Genomic DNA, 21,960 nt, shown 5'->3' on the forward strand with positions numbered 1-21,960 from the left:
ATATAACATCTTTATTTTTCATTCCATGTAAAATCCCTCAGTGTGTGCTTCTTTTTTTTCACATTATTTAGTATCTTCTTTCCTGTACCATTTCTCCAGCTCTATGCTATCTTTTGTTGAAATATAATGTTTCCATTTTCGTAAGATGCAGTACCAAGGACATCATCAGTTAATAGATCTCAAACATTTCCTATCTGCATTCTGGCTGATGGTTTCTTTTATTTAGTCTGATATTAGTAACTAAAACATGTCTTGACCTCAAATAATTGTTTTTTGGTTGACTATTAGCTAAACTTCTAAGGAGGTTTTCTAAGGAAATTAAATAGATCTTTGAAAAAATGTATTAAAGTATTTTTATTTTATTCATAAATATAATTATTAGTGATTTTGAAATGCAAACCCCTTTTTAAGAACTGAGAAATATACTTTGCTAACAGTGATAAAAATATGACAATGATTTTAAAATCAGAATTCTTACAGGTCTGTTTGTACTTAGTGCTTTTATTCCAAAGTAAGCTGTCACTTTGGATGACGGTAAATAGACATTTGATATATTCAACTGATCTCTCACTTCACAACTAGATGTCAGTGTCAACATACCTGATTAATTATGTGATCATAATGGGGTAATCTAAATACTTACTCAACCTGTACAAGATATAGATCAGAAAATAAATGATAAAAAAGAAAAATAATTTTTAAAGATTACTTATTTCAAAGTGGAATAATTAATTCTGCATTTATATTTTAAAATTTCTCCCACATGAACAATTAAAAATTTTCATCTAGTTGATTAGGAAAGCCAGGCAAAGTATGAATTTGTGTCTTTTTACTCTGCCAACCAGAAGTTCTTCCCTGCAGCTTTCCCAGAAATGGTAATCAGTAAGAAGGAAAATTATTGTTATTTACATGTAAATTTGCCTTTTAAAATCCAGGTATCTTTATCCTTTCCTTATAGATCCAATCTGACAATCTTTTTAAAATAATGTGCCTTGTGTTTCTGTAATTAGGATGGCCTACCTTTTCTTTTTAACCTATGCTTTCTGTTGATAAATATGAAATCCAGAATAATAACTGAAATGTCATGAGTAAAATCCGGGCAAAGTAATAGATCACAGTACTGTATATCCCTCCTTCTACTGTATTACCAAAAAATCCTAGTGGGTCTCTTTTCCTAGTTCTCTTTCTCCTTTGAGAAAAACTACTCTTGAGTCATTTAAGTGAGAGAACTCACATAGACAATAGTGTATAGGATTATATCAACTTTGATATTTTAAAATACATTTCAAAATCACAGATTTTCAGAGACTGTAGATTTAAACTGCATGCTATAAAACATGAGAATAACTTATCTTTCGAGCACAGTTTAGATTTTTACAAAATGATAAACTTTCTTTCTGTTTCCCACTGTTTTTATAAGTTTAACTTTTTTCTTAGAAACACACCCATACTCTAAAACAGTTCTGTTCTGAAGGGCAAGTTGAATTAATGTCAGTGATGTCTGAGTACTACAGGATGAGCATCTCTAATCCAAAAATCCACAGTGCTCCAAAATCTAAAACTTTTTAACTATCAACATATCACCACAAGTGGAAAATCCCACACCTGACCTTATGTGATTGTACAGTCAAAATGCAGATGCACTAAATGTTCTGTATGAAATTTGTGTATGAGGTGTATATGAAACATAAGTGAAACATTTGTGTTTAGACTTGCTTATTATCCCCAAGCTGTCTTATTATGCACATGCAAATATTCTGAGATCCAGAACATTTTTGGTTCCACACATGTAGAATAAGGAATACTTAACCTTATATTCATTTTTTTCTAGTGGAAATGACTTTTTAGCTTATGCAGTAGATTCTAATTTTATAACAGTTTAAAATCTGTGCATCAATTCACTGAAAAAGTATACTTGCTTATTGGCTTTAAAAATCCATTCTTTCCTGAGAAAGAATTTTTAGCTCATCAGTTTTTGAATCTCCATATGAAACATTCATTTGACAGTTGCTTTTTGTCAGGTTTTATGACCTCCAGGCACATAATACAAGAACATAAAATTAATTATTGACTATGGTATAGATTCAGCATAACACTCTGGATTTTCAGTCTGTGAAAAGATGAAAGTCATATTAACCAACTCTAGGCAGTCACTGTTTGCTGCATATATTGTGGAAATGCAAGCAGACTACATCATAATGAATCTTAGTTAGCAAAACAATAAAAAACTACAATAAGTTCATTTAATTCTGTGCTCTCTTACAGTGATTAGTAACTTATTTCTTGACCTGAATTACAACAATTTTGTGATTTTACAAATTAATTCTTGGATACTAATATGTTTTTGTTCAGAAGTCTTATTTATGTTTTAAGATCTCTCTGATGCCTTTAAAAAAGATAGAATGTATAACACTAACTTGAACTAAGGTAGGACACTAGTTATTGAAATTTAAATTCAATTGGAGGCAGCTGCCTATGGTATAAACTAGACCTCAAAGTTTCCAGTGCCCTATAAATAAGGCACAGAGACCTTTAAAGACCTATAAATAAGGCATAGAGACCTATAAATAAGGCACAGAGACTTTTCAGCAGGATACCTCGCTGAATTTTATACCTAGCTAAGTGACTTAAGCCTAGAAGGTGCTTGGTAAATACTTATTTGGAGACATTTATGCCCCACCCCCACCTGTTTTTCCTCTATGGCCTCATCTCTTTTAGACCTCAGTGTGAGGTAGCTCCTTAGACCTTAATTTTTTTCCACTTTTTAATGTTTGGGCTAAACTAAGCTAACCATTTATCAGAAAATGGTTATTAAAGAAATAACTATTTGGATCTATTATTGTAATAATGTTATGTTCTCTGTGATGATTTTGTTGTCTCAAATACTTTCATTTTTAAAACTCTTCACATTTTGTCCTGTTTCGGGACAGGATCTGCACATAATTGGGTTTATACATATTTTTGGGATAAGGATCATAATTTCAAAATATAGCAGCAGCTACAATTACACAGTTCAAATTTTGACTGTCATTAAAGAATATGTTAAAATTCTCTGTATCCGAAATCATTTTGAAAATGCTTTTCTTCAGCAGAAGACAGATGGGCAGTGAAAACATGCCTTTTAATTGCGTCCCTTGTTCTTATATTCTGTCCTGGTCTTTCATGAGTTTTTGTCTGTGAATGTTTTACATTTGGACACCAATTAATTGTTCACTTGTAAAAACTTCTCAGAACTTCAAGCAGGTAAATTTTGTAGTATGTAAATTGTATCCCAAGCTATTAGAAACACCTAAAAGCATTTTCAGTAGTATTATGAAGCAGCTTTGTTTTAATGTGAGAAGGTGAAGAACACATGGTAATTTATTTATATAAAGTTCCAAATATTGTGACTTTTAGAATATTCTATACTTTTCTTTTTTGATCTGTTTTAACATAGGAAGATTTCCTATTTGACTCATAATCATATATCTTAATGAGAGAGAAAGTAAATATGAGGTAATGACTAAAATTTGAATCTCATTTTTAGCATTGGAATGCTGTTACAGAGATGAATCAGAATACATACTCAAATATTCTACTTCATGCCTGGTTCCTCCTTTCCTAGTTTTCCATTGAGGTTTGAAATCTGGCTAACTAATTGAGTAAGTAAGGAAATATACTATACTAAATTCGGCTGTTTTGACTTTTCTCTGATGAGCAAATGAGATTAAGGTATTTTCTTTTAAGATATTCCATTTATCGTTACAGAAAGCTGTATACCTGCACAAGTGGTGGCTGCCGTTGATGTAAATACAGTTGCTAATGAAGTATACAAGTATAATTTTCCTCACACACAGTTACTGGCAAAGACAATTGAAGTGAGTTATTATTCTTATTTCATTATGTTTATAGCAAGGAAAACATGCTTAAAAATACTGTCAAATATTGGTTTCTGGTAGCTTAATTGGAAGGTAAGTCATCTAAATTTAAAAGAAATTATGAGAAAGAACTTACTATATTATATTCTGTCAGATGATAGCTCACAAAATTGCATGCAAACCACTGTGTATCTTATGTGTAATCAACAAGGAAAAAAATGGCAAGTGAGAAAAATATACCCCATAATGTTTGGTCAGGAGAGGAGACATGAAAACCCCAACTCACTAGGCTGAAAGCTCCATTGAAATCTGTGTATGCATCCTGTTCACCCTGAGTAAGAGTGTGGATGAGGGACAGCGGCCTGCTCTTAGGTTAAATGGTCCAGCGGCTTTTTACCAACAACAGTATGGCAGCAAGTACCTGAATGGAAGCTGCCACTGCTTCTCCCCATCTTTTAGCAAATTTCTGCATTCAAGTGGCCTCTAATAAAAAGAAATGAATAATAATTGGAAAGGAACCCATTTGAGGCTATACTTAGTGATTTTTAAAGGAGATAAGATATGTAAACAAACAAGCAGAATATGCAATAGAAAAATGATGTAAGAAGCAGAAGAAAATTTCAAACAAGTCTCCATGATCTTCAAGCACTAAATAAAACCTATCTTAAGATATCAGATAAATATATGCAAAGAGCAATGATAAGGTTTGAAAAGTATAAAAGATCTGGAAAGAAAGAGGAGCAAAATAAAACCATTATAGAAATGAAAGTCTTGCCAGAGTAGCAAAAAGCAAAGTAGACCATACTCTAAATAGACTGTTAAAGAATGGAGCTTGAGAAAAATAAAGCAAAATAAAATGAAAAGAAGACAGATTAGAATGTAAAATGAAAAGTAAATGATACCTATTGAAGACAAAAATGATCCATGATAAATATAATCATTGCTTCTGATGAAGATAGTAAATTAAATAGAACAAAAATATTTAATAGAAGCAGATGAAAAATTTATAAAATAAAACATCCAAGAATTCACAGACTTATTACTTCCTCTAGCTAAGCAAGAGCTGAATCAAAATAGATAATCCAAGCATGAAGCCACCACATTAGAAAGAAATGATGATTAGAAAAAGGATAAGAATGTTGTAAAGCTTTGCAGTGTAGTTATGATAATGTCTGTAATTGGAGTGAGAAGGGGCACTAAGACTCAACAAATATGTTTATAGCAGATAAATGAAGTTATCAATATTTTAAGACATTATTTAATGTTTTTGTCAGGAACTCAGCAGAGCTAAGAAAGAGAAAGCTGAGCCTTTGCCTCCTTACCATTATGGTGTGAGTGAGACTCCAAAACTAGAGAAAATGCCTATTCCCTGTGTTCCCTGTGTCCCTGTGGGTCAGTGTAAATGTCAGGCCATCTCAATGATGAGGAAGCCCCTGCATTAAGGGGAGAGTGAGTGAGGAGTGTGAGGAGTGGAAAAGTGCTGAGCCCTGAATTTGGGGAGAACTGTCTTCAAGGTTTCCTTTTCCTTTCCCTTTCCCTGGAAGGAGTTCTTTAGTAGGGCATTTCTACCCAAGGTCTCAATCAAAGAGAATTAGAAATAGAAGTTCTGGAATTATGAATGCAAGGTGTGAAGAGCATGATAGTTCAGGAGGGCTCTGAACTATCAGAGATCAGAACTGTGACTCCTTTGAGAAACTGCCATGAAGTATTGACTGTGCCAGCTCTGGGGTGAGGAAAGCAGGTCTTCCCTGGGAGGCTGCCTAGGAAAGCTTTTGTAATTGCCTATGGTTAGGCCTGAAAGAGCACACATAGGTTTTTACCCAAGGATAGAATGCCTTAGTCTAAAATATAACTGGTGATAAAACTAAAATCAATAAGTTGTCTAGACAGCAAGTGGGAAATTACTAGTCAATTGTGTCCAAAGTTTATTTAAGCAGAAGCCTTGTCTGCTGTGTTCATTGTTGTATTCCTAGACCTAGCACAATGCCTGGCATATAATAGGTACTAGAAATATTGATAAACTAATTTATGAACATTGCTTTTTATTAGACTTTTATAATTATACTTAATATTTTGGTTAAGTTTGACACAATAAAACATGCAAGGAATTTGATTTCAATTCCCTTTCTTCTCACTTTCCTGCCCCTCCTCCCTCCCTTTATTCTTTCTCCTCTCCTATATTGATCTTCCTTTCATTTATTTATTTATTTATTTTTGATTAGTATTTTCTACACATAAAGTGAAATTCTTTTTGGTATGTTTATATGTGTATGTAATATTATATTGTTAAATTCATTCCATATTTCTTCCCCTTTCCCTTCTTTCCACTCTCACCCTCCCCCTTGCTCTCCTCCTCCTACTCTGTTGATCAACCCTATATCTTTGTGATATGAACAAATATTGTATCTAAAAAATGAACAAAGACATAACAGAAAAATGCTAATAAAGGATAAAAGGTGTTTCAAAATTAGTATTAGATAAGATGGATTTCAAGGCCAAAAACATTTTAGAGTCTTAGAAAGTTACTTTATAATTATATTTGGTACAATCCTCAAGAAAGGTTTAATTGTTGTGAGTATATGTGGGTAAAATAGCATCAGAGTTGGTAGGGCAGGACATGATAACAAATACTCCTCAATAAATTTTTATTGAATCAGTATGATATGCTGCAAAATAAGAAAACCATTGTCTTATGAATATTAACTTAGTAGTCCTAAATAAAATATGAACGAAGAGATCAGAAGCTCATTAAAGGAATAATATAACATGACCAAAGGGGATTATGTTTTGGGAATGTGGTAGGTTAAAATTAGGAATTCTATTAATATTATTCAGCATAGTAATAATTGGAAAGAACAAAACTATCAGAAAACATTTGACAGAATAAATTTCCTTTTTCTAAATGTTTTAAATTTCTCCTAATAAAATTAGGGGAAAAAATGAGTACTGCCTCAAGATACATGTCACTTATTGCCTTCTATATGTGTTATTGACCTTGAATACAATGGAGACAGCTGACAGTTCCCAAGTTAACTCTTCAAAGAACTCAGTGTAAAGATTATCCTGCTTCATCCATGTACTTGAACTTCTCAGAAGTGAGTTATAATTAGGAAGGTTATGATTCTGGGCTGATCTCTTTAAATTTATAAAGATGTATATGAAGAGTATTTAATGAGAGTTGGCGAACACTTGACTTGTGCTTCTTTATCTTCTGATATATAAAAAATGAGCAAATTTAGGATCATTCTAATTACTCTTATCTATAATCTTTTGAAATTTTTTGACTGCACACAGCTGCAAAACAATGAAATAATTGTAGATTTCTGAAAATGAGCCCATTTTATATATGGTGGTATATTAACAGAGGCTTCCATGTTAGGGATGGACACTGATCAGTGTATCTTTCACATTAGCTAATTAAAAACTATTACTGATAGATAGGTACCTAAAAACTTCTTAGATTCTATGCTAGTGATCATTAATTGTAAAATAAAGTTCTTCATGTTTAACTCAGAAAACAAATCAGTGTTATACATGAGACATCACAGAGGAAACAGGTACTTAAGATGAAGTAGATTTTTTTTCCAGCTCTGCCTTGGATGTCTCAGGACCTTGTGAGAGGTCACCTAATTTCTCACAGCTTTAGTTTACTACCTTACTTCCTCATAAGATTGCTTTGGGAAGTTAGTTTTACTGGAGTTGATTTGAAAAGTATTATGTTATATAAATGGTTATGATTTTTGATATATTTAGTCAGAATTGGTTAGCATTTTTCATTCTTCCTCATTCTGTGTTTTTCTGTTTTTGTGTGTGTGTGTTGTTTTGTTTTTTTTGTTTTGTTTTGTTTTTTGTTAAATGTGCATTCCTTAGGGCATTACACTGGAAGAGTTTGACAAATTATCTTTCAATATGATTTTAATGAGTCCACCATGTCAGCCATTCACAAGGTATGTATAATGCATAGTAGTCTGTATAATTTCTCTGTTCCGGAAGACCATCAGCTGTATTTCATAGCTTTGAAATTTTTTATAAATAATTTATTTCATCTATTCATATTTATAATTCAGCATTAATCATAAAGTAAATGACTATTACAGTCAGATGATCATCTACTTTTATCAACAGTAGATATGCATGACTGCTTTATATCTGCCTAACCTGCAACATTTATTTCTGGCCCATGTTAGTGAGCATTCTGTCACTGTGACCAAAATTTTCCACAAGAACAACTTGGAGTAGGAGAAGTTTATTTGGGCTCATAGTTTCAGAGGTTCAGTTCATGGTTGGCCAGCTCATTGCTTTGGGCCTGAGGTAAGGCAGAGCATCATGGCAAAAGAATGTGGCAGCTCACAACATAGTGGCCAGGAAGCAGAGAAAGGGGAAGAGGCTGCAGGGAAGATGTACCCTTCCAAGACATAGCCCCAGTGACACACCTCCTCCAGCCACCCCATTTGCCTACAGTTGACACCCAGTTAATCTACTCAAAATAGGTTGGATTGATGAGGTGACAGTTCTCATAATCATTTTACCTCTGAATGTCCCTGCACTAATACAGGAGCTTTGGGGGGATACCTTATATCCAAACCATAACATGGCCCAAACAATCTTAATTTCTTTAAACTATTGAGCATTCAGAATATCTTTCTAATACTGGTTAATGAAAGGGAATTTACTTTTAAGTGGAAGAACATCCAGTAAATATTCGGACTCAAATGAATATTCTTATGGTATATTTTAGTAGCTCACTAGGAAACTAATTCCCCAAGGATTTATTGTGTACCTAAATGTCATACATTGTTTTTGATGCTGGAGTTCCTGTCCTTAGGGAGCTTATAGTTTAATGTGAATTACTGGCAAATAATCATCTTATAATGTGATGTAAATCATATACTAAAAAAATATATTGAAAGCCCTGAGAGAGTAAGCCTAGAGCATAAAATGGCTCATTGTGTACTAGGAAACATTTTTGTGTACTAGACATTATTACAGAGGTGATGTCTGAGCTGTATCTGAAAGACGATGAGGAGTTTACCTGAGAAGGCAGAAGATATTCCATATAAAGGTGGTTCTAGGTTATGTATGAATTAGGTAGGATATACAGAACAGAATGCAGCCCAGCACAATGAAGCATTCATGTATTACTGCAGTGGGCCCCCAGTATCTTTCCTGCTACCCCACATACCATGACTGCATTAGCTCAGCTCTGGCTGCTGAGGGCAGCAGTAACTGATTCTGTAGTTATCATTTGGAACACAGAGGAAAGGGACAGAATGTGAAGAAACAAATATATCTGAGAAATCTGTTCAAATCCACTCTAATCCCTTTGCAAATCTTCAGTCCACTGATGGTTTTGGCCCTCCTCTCAGGAATGAACAAACTAAGTGATGTCAAGTAACTTATCTAATACTATGAGGCTAATAAGTAGCAAGGTTTTAAACCCTGATCCTCTATTCCTAATATGCAGGCCCAATCCAACTCTTCCTTTCTACTTGAACCTTGATCATATTTTGAATTTTATGAAGTGTAATTGCTAGCCCACATAATGCCTGTTGATATAACCTAACCCGTCCTGACCCTAGTTGGTTTAACCATGTTGCAACTCCTGCTTATAGAATAATTTTCAGCTTAAGTCTGTATTTACATTGGACAAGATTGTCTAGTCATCTTATTATTTAATCTGCTTAAATGATGATTATCACTGTGCCATCAACTCCAAGTTACCACCCTACCCAAACAGCTTATCTGAATTCTTATTGTCTCTTTTGGAACTGAGCAAGATGTCACCAGCAATTGTATATGTGTATTTTTCCTAAACAAAGTGATTTTAAGAGAATAATTGGTTTTATTACTCATTGACTTATTATTATTAGTCTTTGCTTTGTGTGAATTACTTTGACATATTGCTTTGTAAAAATAAATTTTAGATTTGTTTATTAGATATGTAAGGCTTTTTTCTTTTTAATTAAATTAAATGAATAAATGCATTTTGTTTATGATAGCAACAGAAATGATCACTTTTTGTCTGTGAGAGGACCAGCTTTAATTCTCAGTTTTGACCTTTTAGAAGTGATTTGATATCTTTATATAAAATTCTTCATAATTTTTTTTTTATTTTCTTTGTTCCTTTAGAATTGGCTTACAGGGTGATATGATTGATCCAAGGACAAATAGCTTCTTATACATTCTAGATATTCTCCCAAGGTAAAAACTTACATTCTTGTCCAAATTTATCTTATACTGAAGACTAGGGGTCTAGAAGAATGTGGGTTTCATTTCGTAGAAATTAGTAGTTTATAAATACTCCCTCTAGATACTATGCATACCGTTTATTGTCTTATGCCATGACTAATAGAATAACTACAAATGTTTTATGATTTCACACTTGCCATGACAGTGAGTGACAGGGAGTTACGACTTACTAGCTAATTCTATTGCCTCTGCTCATAATGGTAATGCAAATGATGCTTTTGTTAGTGAATACTGTTGCCCATGGCCTAGAAATTTGTGTTAACCCTAGACATTCTCATGCCCTGTGAGTGGCAGTCCTTTGAATTGTGTAATGCAAAGGCTTTGCACAAACCCATATTTTGAGATGAGCTTCAGTGGAAATTAACATTTAAAGTGTAAACTTTATCAAGCATGTCATGTTTATGGAGAAAAACAAAAAAAATTTTGAGTTGTTTCCATCATATACATTTTTATAAAAAGTTCAGAAAATTATTTAACCTTATAGTTCCCACAAATAATGATTTTCTTTACTTTTTACTTCTTAGTAGTTAAATATTTAATATTCCATTTGTTTTTCTTTTTTTTTTAGATTACAAAAATTACCAAAGTATATTCTTTTAGAAAATGTTAAAGGTTTTGAAGTATCTTCTACCAGGTAAAAAATGTATTTGTCTTTTCTACATCTTGGTGTATTTTATAGTAGGAACTATTGTGAAATAAAGAACTCAAAGATAAACACATACAATCTGGCATTTTATATGTACTAAATATTTTATTTATTAGTATTGCTTGTGACTAATAATATAAAAGGTATTACAGAGGATTTTCTGGAAGACTGTGCTAGAGACTTAGAAAGTTTTATTCTACTGATTGTCCTCCATTTTGATATGTTTTAATTTTTTCAGAATGAGCATTGAATTTCATGGGAATGATTTTTCTCAATATTAGTCATTTATATTGGTGACTGTTGATTTTGAAACAGAAGTGTTTTTTATCAAGAACTAGTCCTGTTGATGGGCATTTCCTGCTCTACAGTTAGACATTAGAAGAAGCCTTGCATCAGGATTTTGTTAGATGGTAGCCCAGGTGGGCAGAAGTCATCCGTCTGAGTCCTTGATTCACCTGCTGTTCATCATACCAGTGTTCTCATCTGATCTGCTACCAGGAAGATATAGTTTTAGTACCCATGGAAAATCCATCATCAATAGATTAGCAATTCAAACTTTTCATCAATTTAGATACATTATCTAGCATCTTTATTTACTTATAAGAGAATTATCTGTGTCTTTTTATTAAAATATAAATTTTCAGATACTGGAACTGAAATTAAGATAATTATCTTTCTAAACAGCTTGAGTGCAGTTACAATTTTCACTTACAATGAAGCTTTCTATACACTATTTTATATAAGAACCCCACTTGCAAGAAAAGAGTGAAAATTCTACTCTTTCTTTTCTCTTTTCAGAGACATGTTGATAAAAACAATAGAAAATTGTGGCTTTCAGTACCAAGAATTTCTGTTATCTCCAACCTCTGTAGGTACAACAATTATAATCCATTATATGAATTATAATTTAAAGGCTTTTTACCCCAATGTAAATTTTATTCAATAAACAGAATAGCTTTATAATATTTTATGCAAATTCTGAAATTATGTCAGACAGGGATCTTACTTTCTAAACACTGTAATTCATACATATAGATATGTATTGGAGCTCAGAAAGAATATGTTTTATTTTATTTTTCCTGCACTGGGAATTGAACCCAGGACCTTTTACATACTAGGTAAATGTTCTATCACTGAAGCAATGTATTATTATTTTGAAAAATAAAGGATAGCACATTTTGGAAATATATAAATGTGGCATTTACAAACTAGGTGTGTTATCTAGATAATGCCTGAAAGTAATCCAAAATAGAAAAGGAAATGAACCATATGATAATTTTCCAATTATACTTTTTATGACATAGCATTCAGTCACAAACATTCATGGTTAAGAAATTAAGGTAACTGGTTGTAAGATAAGCTATTTGTCAAATTTTGATTTTGCAGGCATCACTGTTGTTTGACATTTTTTGTTTTGTTTTTCATAATCTTTACTGTATTATATAGTTCTTTGTCCAGAAATGAAAAGAAAACCCACTTAAAAAATTAGGTAAACAAGCTGTAGAGATTGGTCATATATTTAATCTCTAAATTTATTTCCTACTTTTCCCTTTTAACTTCTAAAATAATGAATCTTCCTTTATTAATAAAGTAATAGCCAAGAATAGCTATATTTGGTTTTATTTTAAGTGATTACTGAATTAGTAAGAAAAGTAAGAAAAAATATCTATTTCTTCTTACTTAGAAAGTATAAAATAAAAATTATTCATAGAAATAATGACTTACCAGACTCATTATTTCATTTTAGTAAAGATACAGAATAGCAGTTCAGGTTTAGAAATTACTAGAATTTAACAGTTTTCAAATTCGTTACAAAGAAGTTTTCCAGAAATCAGTAACATAGTTTGCTTTAGCAGAAGCTAGATGTATACCTGAATGAGTTATTTTACTAGGTGCTAAAGTTAGTACAGATTTCTTTTTGTATAGTAATTAATTGCTCTGTTTTGTTTGCAGCTTGGTATTCCAAATTCAAGGCTAAGGTATTTCCTTATTGCAAAGCTTCAGTCAGAGCCATTACCTTTTCAAACCCCTGGTCAGGTATTGTTATTATGGTTCATTTGTTATAAATATATCCCAGTCTGCTAACTTATTTTCAAGAACTACATTGTGTGGATTTATATCTGTCCTATAGAATGTGTATATACGTATAGACCATACCCTATGTCCATCTCCAAGATCTTTGTCCTCTCTGAATGTCAGTTTTATTGGTTTAAACTAAACAAAATCAAAATGAAGCACTCAATTTTCTTTTTTTATTGGGGGGGGAAAAATTACCCTTGGTGTTGTTATTCCCCCATCTCTCCCTACAGTTTTTCTTCTGACCACTGACTATTTGCATTTATCGTTTTCTCTCCCCAAATGAAGATTGGTTACTTTTGATACAATATAATATACTGTCTTAAAAATTTTTAACACAGTGGATGCATTTTCTTTAAAACTAGTACTGTTTCACTTAGTTAACTAAAATAATGTATTAATTAGTACAAGCTAGAATAAAATGCTTAATTGCTGTAGATAGGACTCTAATTATGGGGCCAATTTTATGTGCTTTGATTAAAAAATGGGTGTGGATAACAGTTTCAGTGGTTCAGTTGACTCTCTGTAACCATCACTATTAAGTATTAAAATGCCAAGTCCTACTAATAGGGAATCAGTTTTGTTATTTCTTTTCTTTGAGACATACTACTAATATATTTCCCTTTCTATAGTGGACAGTTCCAAAAACAAAGTGTAAAGTATATTATCAAAGACTTAATCCTTGAAAATGCCTGGAGTGATTTTTCTTTTATAAAATGGGACTTTATACATGGTTATGAGTTTTGAAGAAACAGGTTTTTCTTGTGGGACTCAAGTAGAAATAACCTTTCATGGTGAAAAGCATTTTTTTAACCACTAGTTTTTTTTTTTAGATTGTGATTGTGTTCCAGTTTTTCCTTTTAGATAAAGAATATGGAAAATATATATTTTTTGAAATGTAATGTTGCTTTCTAAACTTTTTCAAATATTATACTGTACCCATATTTAGTATACTTCCTATTACTTTGTTGAATGTTTTGTTAATAAATACAGAAAACAGTAATTCCATGAAATAAATCATCTGTAGCCTGATGACACTATAGCTATATGATTAATAACTTGAAATAACTGGTACAAACACAAGATAGCCACAGTTCCTTTCCAATAACAACACCATAAACAGTAAAGAGGTATTTACATAATGTTTACTGAACATTACTAATTTGTCTTTTATTTTTAATAAGACTTTTGACAGTTTCTACTTTTTTTTTTTTAACTTAATGCCAGGTACTGATGGAGTTTCCCAAAACTGACTATGAGTATCCACAAAAATGTGCAGTGGATGCAGAAAATAAAATTAAAATAAAGGAAAGAGAACCCAATATTTGCTTTGATAGCAGTATGGAATGTTCTGGAAAAGGTGCCATTCTTTTTAAGCTTGAAACTGTAGAAGAAATTAAAAGAAAACATCAACAGGACAGTGATCTCTCTGTGCAAATGTTAAAAGATTTTCTTGAAGATGATATTGACACCAATAAGTACATTTTACCACCGAAGTCATTGCTGCGATATGCTCTTTTATTAGATATTGTTAAGCCCACTTGCAGAAGGTCCACATGCTTTACCAAAGGGTAAGTTTTAAAGAGACCTTATTCATGTTATATTCAAAATAACCAGGTTTTTATAGCTGTTATTTCCTTTAGTTCTTCTCAAAACAAGGAGAATTTTATAAAATGTTTCTGATAGCATTATTACTTGTATTGTTATTATTTTTGCCCCTAATTGCCTGCTTCATGTTCCAGTAGAACACAAGTGAAAATTCCTTCTGGCAGAACATTATGTACACCACCCACAAAAGTGTTCAGAAGAGACAAGGCCATTTGTTTCATGACCTTCATAGGAGCTTAAATACTCAGGGTATAAACATGGTTTTTGTAACTCATCAATTTCCAGCGTTTTAGCACCTTTCTTTCTATGATTCGTCAAACTTCTAAGAGTTATGTCCACTCTGTGATCATTGTATAAGAATAAGTTATATTTTAATCTAAATAAATAAAATTGAGTCAGCTGAAGCACATTCAATTAATTTTTAGTTTAAATTTTACTCAGTTTTTTGAGGGAGTAGTATATTTTCATGGTTCAAAATTCGAAAGTCACTAAATTTTTTTGTTTGTTTTTGTTTTTTTGCGGTGCTGGGAATTGAACCCAGGGTCTTTGAGCATGTGAAGCAAATGCTCTACCACTGATTCATAGCCCTGGCTCTCAAGGTACTAAGATTGTTTAAGATTCCCTTCTACTTTATTTCTTGGCCATTCAGTATCCCTTCTTGCAAGCAAACCAATATATCAATGTACTGTGTAACCTTTCTGAGGTATTATTTGTAAGGATGTGTTTAAGTACATTATTATATGCCTTTTTTTCACTGCCCAGTATAAATTGGATATTATTTCACATCAGTACATAAAAGTCTTTTTTATTTTCCTGGTATGGGTATATCATTATTTGTTTTACTCATTAGTTACTGACTAACATTTAGGGGGCTTCTTTTGGCTTGTTTCTTGAATGTTTAAAACATTTTTCATAAATATTTTTAAATCTAGAAAGAACATTAGGCCTTTTCAGAAATTTTTTGCCAAAGATCCCTACCACTCAGCCTCATTTGATAGGTAGTTGTATGATTTGACAATTCAAGCATTTTCTTCTTATATATTTCTTCTTAACATATCACTAGATATGTTGTATAAGACACTGTGCCCCTGGTACAATCCTGGCAAACTTATTCTAACTTTATCATACTCTGCCCTTGTACTTTTAGGGGAAAGGGTTTATTACTTTACAGTACCTTAAAAGACTTCACTCAGCTGTTGTTGTCTATTACCAAGTCCAATAGGTTCTGTTTAGGACTCTCATAAAGTAAGACTTATCAATTCTGTGATAAAAAGCAACCTTGAAATTCTTGAGATGGTATAAAAGAAACTTTAATGTCTTTTTTATTATAGATAATATATGTAAATACAAATTTATATGCACAGTATATGTGAAAAAACAATTTCAAAAATTATTTTTCCTTTTGTGATTTTTTTTCAATTTATATATTAAAATTTTCTCTTTGCAAAAAATAATGTTAATATGTTGAACAGCTAGCTTGATAATGGTATTGGAGAAAGAAATAATACAAATACCTTTCATTTCTGTATGTTTTTTACTTAATGTTCTTATCCTTTTTATTTTTTGTAATTTTCTTCTTTTTGTTTTAGAGCTTAATGGTTATGGTCTAATTGTTATATGAAAATGATTGTAAAAACATACTGGGTTAAATGAAGGGCAAACCCAGGCTTAGAGGGACTCTATTTATATGGTATTAGAAAGCAGGGCTTGGACATCATGAAAAGATAAATGGTTCAGGCATTTTAAAAAAAATGGCCACTATCTATTTTCATGTATTTAACATTTGGTGTAATGTGGCAGGATGCCAGTATTGAATTATCTTTTAATATAAACTTCATAGTTGCTAGTGGTGAACATTATAGATGCGAGATTTAAAAAATGACAATAATACATAATTTAATGGTGTTTAAGCAACTCAAAAAACTGTTTCATGTTTGGGTTTTGAAAATTTTAAGTAGAGTTATCTTCTGATTTTTTTACCTAATAATTTTTCAAAGTATATTATATCATCTGTAATGAATGTGATATCATTCCAGATATTTCAGAACCATGTAGATTATATCATTCAAGAAATAAGAAATTAAGCATTAACAAATACATTAGGTACTGCATAATATTCATGTTAATTTTTCAGTTATGGAAGCTACATAGAAGGGACAGGATCTGTGTTACAGACTGCAGAGGATGTGCAGGTACCATGGATGTTTTAAAACTGAAAAATTTTTTTAAATTTATTTTTCAGTTTTCAGTGGACACAACATCTTTATTTTAGTGATGCTGAGGATCGAACCCAGCGCCCCCTGCATGCCAGGCGAGCGCGCCACCACTTGAGCCACATCCCCAGCCCTAAAACTGAAATATTTTAAAACTTTCAATAATGTTACATCAGCTGGTGGTATATCTCAGTAGTAGAGTGCTTGCTTAGCATGCAAAAGGCCCTAGGTTCAATACTCAGCACTGAAACAAAAATATTATTATTATGCTCATCATTAGTAGTACTTGCTTGTAATCCCAGCTACTTGAGAGGCCGAGGAATGAGAATCTTGATCAAGGCCAGCCTGGGTAATGTTGTCAGACACATTTAAAAAAAAAAAAAAAAAACTACATTTAATACTTAATTTGAGATTGTCAAAACAATTTTACATGTTCAATTGGGAATGAATACTTTACAGGTTCAGCCAGGAATAAATATGTTATTCATTTATGTACATATATATTCATATAATTTCTTTGGTATAAGTCTAATTGCTGTGTATGTGCTTATGCATAAGGAAGGTTTTGTTTTTATTCTTACTTTTGTTATTCTTATATTCTGCATTTCTTTTTTTTTTCCATAAATAGTAAATTGAAATTTAGCCTACACTAGTGAATGCTCTAAAATTTCCATAGGCATGTTAATATTGGAGTCCTCTTTTGTAGCACATACTATAAAACTTCCTTTTAAGGAAAACAAAATCTGTTTTAGCTATATACTTTTTAAATTCTTTAGTTGTAAACTCTTCATGGTGTTCTGGTTGAATATATGCCTAGTAGTAAGTTTTATATTTTTTAAATAATTTTAAGTCCATATTATCTTTTTTTATGCTGATTCAAACTCTTAACTATTAATAAAATTTACTCAGGATAAAAGTACTGTCATATGCAAATGAAAGTCTGGATTTGAGAAATCATTTAATATATTTTGCCATTATAAGAAAGTTTCTTAATTGGATGAAATTGATGGTCAGCAACAAATATTTTCAATGATCTTGTTAACATTGTAAAATTGGCTTTGTTGGTTAACCTAGTTTCCTTTATATCTTTTAGTATATTTCTGTTTTGTAATATTGTCAATGATTATTTATATCATGATTAATTTTAAGATACCAAAAATGACAGATACACTGGAAAGTATCCTGATCAATGTTAGCCTTTTTCTTCTTTTTCACAGTTTAGATTGCCATTGTTGAGACAATTATCTACTTTATTACACAGACACTTTTTTGCCCATGCATTTTGCTACCATGTATTAGTTCAGACTATATGTCCACCTTCTTTTTTTCTTTTTTAAAATTTGTTCTTTTTAGTTATACATGACAGTAGAATTTATTTTGACATATCACATATATATGGAGTTTAACTTCCCATTCTTGTGATTATACATGATGTGTAGTTACACTGGTTGTATATTTATGTATGAACAAAGGAAAGTTATGTCTGATTCATTCTACTTTCTTTCCCATTTATGTCCATCTTCTTAAAGCTGTCTCACTATTGGAAATCTTAACAAATATGGTTCCACGCTACTTTTTCAGTTATCTTGGATGTTTTCTTACAGATTGAGAGTATCTACAGATCCCTTAGCAATTTGCCACAAGAAGAAAAGATAACAAAGTTGTCAATGCTTAAGCTGCGATATTTTACTCCTAAAGAAATAGCAAATCTCCTTGGATTTCCTCCAGAGTTTGGTATGTGGGATCTGTGTAAACCTCATCTTTCATTTATTGAAATTCTCAAAATTCATATATTTTATGAGTAAGCCCTTGCCCACACAGGTAGTTTCAAGAAACTTCCTTTCCTGATTGTGCCTTTGGGGGCATTTTCCTGTCCTCTTTACCCTTTCCCTAATAATCTGCCTCTCAGTCTATTCTCTTCCTACTCAGTTTGCTCTCTCCTTTAATTTTAGTAATGGGTCAGAGTTCATTGGCAAAAATGGGCAAATCAACAATTTTTTAGTCTCCCACTGATGATTGTTAAAGCATCTTCTTTTCAGCTTATCTTCTTGCTTCCGGATGTCTGTTTTTTTTTTAACTTTCATATTTTTTAATTTTTTTTTTAAAATAAACATGACAGTAGAGTTTATTTTGACATTTATACATACAAAGACTATAACTTATTCTAATTAGAATCCCATTCTTGTGGTTGTACATTATATGGAGTTTCACTGCAGAGGTTTAATTTTAGTAAACCGCACATTAGGTCTTATGAAAGAATGCCTGATTAGCTTTTTGAATGAAGAAATTAACAGGCAGTTTAGTTGAGGATTTGGGGGAAGTTATTTGTACTTATTCTCCTCCACAATACATTTTCATCTCTGTTGTGTGTCTTTGTCCTTCCCTACAAGGGTTAATTAATGGAGAACGGGGAAGATGGAGAGAGGTAGTATAGGAAAGAACTTTGCAAAGGAAAGAAAGGAACACAGATGCCAGACTTTACAAAGATTAGGAGATCTGTACCAGGGCATCTCAAGGACAAAAGTGAAGATGGGGGTATAGAGTGAGAAACACAGATTTCTAACTCCATTGGCAGTCCAGGATCTCTGGGAATTGTTGCTGTTAAGAGATCAGATACCCTTGCTTGCTGAAAGCAGTGGTAACCCCTTTCTGATCTCATTGTGGGCCAGTGCTCTCAGATGGCTTTTTTAAGCCTGGCAGTGGGTGTGCTCCAGTACCTGGCTAATGGGCAGAGAGAAACATAGACCTCCCTAACCAACTTCCAAGGTCTACAGAAGGAGGAAATGTGCTTTTGACAACTCTGAGTAGAAATTTGAATGTAGAAAAGTGAAACTGTTAAATCTAATACTATTGTAATATTAATAACACTAATATTATTGAAATAAATAATGGGTAAAATAAATCATGTTTCAGATTCTAAATAATGAATTTGCTCATGATGTTTTTAAACATAGACTTCTTTGTACATTGGGAACAAACTGGCAATGTAGTGGGTTGTCTGAGCACAGCAAACAAGTTTATTTTCTACTACCTGCATTTATTTATTTATTCATTCATTCATCCAGTCATTCATTCATTCATTCAGTCAGTCAGTCATTTTTGCTGATACATTCAGTTCCAAATATCCTGGGGAGTGTTATTAAGAAAAACATACTTTCCTTGTCTTAGTTTATGTCACAAAGTGAGTGAAACAATATCACAGAACAAATGAAGAACTGAGAATTGGACTGAAGAATTCCAATTTTGAATTTGCTTTTCTAGTTATTATTTTTTTTATTTTTTTGAACAATCAGATATGTTTTACAGACCACTAAAGAGAGACAAGCAATTGACTATCAAATAAAAATGAATACCTACATTTTATTACAGTACTTGTTTTATTCTAGAAGTGTAATAGTCACTCTGGTAAAACTCAAACTTGGAAAGGATACAGACAGAGCCCAGAGTCAGACTGAGTTTGAATACTAGCCTCATTTTAACCCCTCTCTTAGATTACAGTTTCCTTGTTTGTAAAACGAGGATAATTATAGCACCTATTTCGTAGGGTTCCTGGGACAGTTAAGTAAGTTAGTGTGTTTAAAATACCTACATAATATCTGGGACAATATAAAATTTGTTTGCTTTTATTTTAAAAAGGCAGTGATTTATTTACTTTTATAGCCTTATTTCATATTTTTTCTATTTAAAAATTTTAGGTATATAAATAGATTTTTTTCAAAGTTCTTTAAAAATAAAAATAAAAGAATATATATATATATAATATTCATGCAAAAAGTGTCTTTTAAATTGCCGAATCTTCTTTTATGTGGTGTATTTGTATAGAGAAGCTTGCCCTTATGTTACCACTGAGCAGCATCATGACACACTGTCCTTCACATGTGTTTCCAACTTTATTGACTCTGAGTCCAAAAATGGTGACTGTTTGAGCTTTTTGTCCACTGGCAGTGATAGATTTGCATTGATCCTTCTGTACATTTTGTTCTGGTTCTTTGTGACTGGCAGCACACATTCCTGAGGTAGCAGACTTTGGAAGAGAGGGACTCTAACTAGATGAAAGCTATTATTTGACCTTGTTAATTTCCATTTCTTTTAAGGATTATTATTACTTTAATGTATCTAAGTTTTTAAAAGGTCACCTTTTAATCAATTATGTAGCTTTTCCTGTAAGTTTAGACTTAACATCTGTGCATAACATACACATGGAGACACAGACACATACCCACACATACACACATACACACACAATTTTTAGGAATTTGACTTTTTTCCAAACCTTTTCCCCTGTTTGTTGTAATTTTAATATGGCAAAAGATATTCTAAAGGCTTGGGATATTCTAAAGGCTTATTTGTAGATACACTTGTACCTCCGGCTACTTTGATCTAGTTTTTGAGATGAGTAAAAATTTGCACCCAAAACGTATGGTATGCTCTCTATTCACCTCATTTATTGTTTCTTTTGTTAAGAAGAAGCTTTTTAGTTTGACTCCATCCCATTTATTGATTCTTGATTTTAATTCTTGCATTATAGGAGTCTTATTAAAAGGAAGTCAGGGCCTAATCCAACATGATGGCGATTTGGGCCTACTTTTTTTTCTATTAGGCACAGTGTGTCTGGTTTAATTCCTAGGTCCTTGATCCACTTTGAGTTGTCTTTTGTGCATGGTGAGAGTTAGGGGTTTAATTTCATTTTGTTGCATATGGATTTCCAGTTTTCCCAGCACCATTTTTTGAAGAGGCTATCTTTTCTCCAATGTATGTTTTTGGTGCCTTTGTCTAATATAAGTATAATTATGTGGGATTGTCTCTGTGTCCTCTATTCTGTGCCATTGGTCTACCAGTCTATTTTGGTGCCAATACCATGCTGTTTTTGTTACTATAGCTTTGTAGTATAGTTTAAGGTCTGGTATAGTGATGACACCTGCTTCACTCTTCTTGCTAGGGATTGCTTTAGCTATCCTGGATCTCTTATTTTTCCATATGAATTTCATGACTGGTTTTTCTACTTCTTTCTTTTCTTTCTTTTTCTTTCTTTCTTTTTTTTGGCAATTTTGGGATGCTTTTTCTATTTCTATGAGGAATGTGATTGGGATTTTGATTGGAATTGCATTAAATCTGTATAGTGCTTTTGGTAGTATGGTCATTTTGACAATATTAATTCTGCCTATCCAAAAGGCAGATTTTTCTATGTTCTAAGGTTTTCTTTAATTTCTTTCTTTAGCATTCTTTGCCTGTGATATATTATCTTTAGGATATGAAATTTATAATCATGATCAATTGCAAATAATGGTTTTTGATAGTAATTACTGTTTAT

General features: G+C 32.1%; 1 protein-coding gene across 4 annotated transcripts in view; it reads left to right on the forward strand.

Moving 5' to 3' along the window:
• Trdmt1 (tRNA aspartic acid methyltransferase 1) overlaps positions 1–21,960 on the forward strand; it is a 41,329-nt gene that overhangs the window by 17,563 nt on the left and 1,806 nt on the right. The window contains exons 2-10 of one of the 4 annotated variants that reach the window (XM_076831337.1): positions 3,748–3,857; positions 7,728–7,804; positions 9,987–10,058; positions 10,675–10,740; positions 11,551–11,620; positions 12,706–12,789; positions 14,056–14,399; positions 16,571–16,628; positions 18,254–18,383. In XM_076831337.1, coding sequence (XP_076687452.1) covers positions 3,748–3,857; positions 7,728–7,804; positions 9,987–10,058; positions 10,675–10,740; positions 11,551–11,620; positions 12,706–12,789; positions 14,056–14,399; positions 16,571–16,628; positions 18,254–18,383 — 1,011 coding nt within the window. Of the gene's footprint in view, positions 1–3,747; positions 3,858–7,727; positions 7,805–9,986; positions 10,059–10,674; positions 10,741–11,550; positions 11,621–12,705; positions 12,790–14,055; positions 14,400–14,977; positions 15,243–16,570; positions 16,629–18,253; positions 18,384–21,960 lie in introns of those variants that run through there. The other 3 variants (XM_076831338.1, XM_076831340.1, XM_076831341.1) reach the window with 3 other exon arrangements.

The sequence above is a fragment of the Callospermophilus lateralis genome, chromosome 13, assembly GCF_048772815.1.
Source record: "Callospermophilus lateralis isolate mCalLat2 chromosome 13, mCalLat2.hap1, whole genome shotgun sequence".
In the NCBI taxonomy this organism is placed as follows: domain Eukaryota; kingdom Metazoa; phylum Chordata; class Mammalia; order Rodentia; family Sciuridae; genus Callospermophilus; species Callospermophilus lateralis.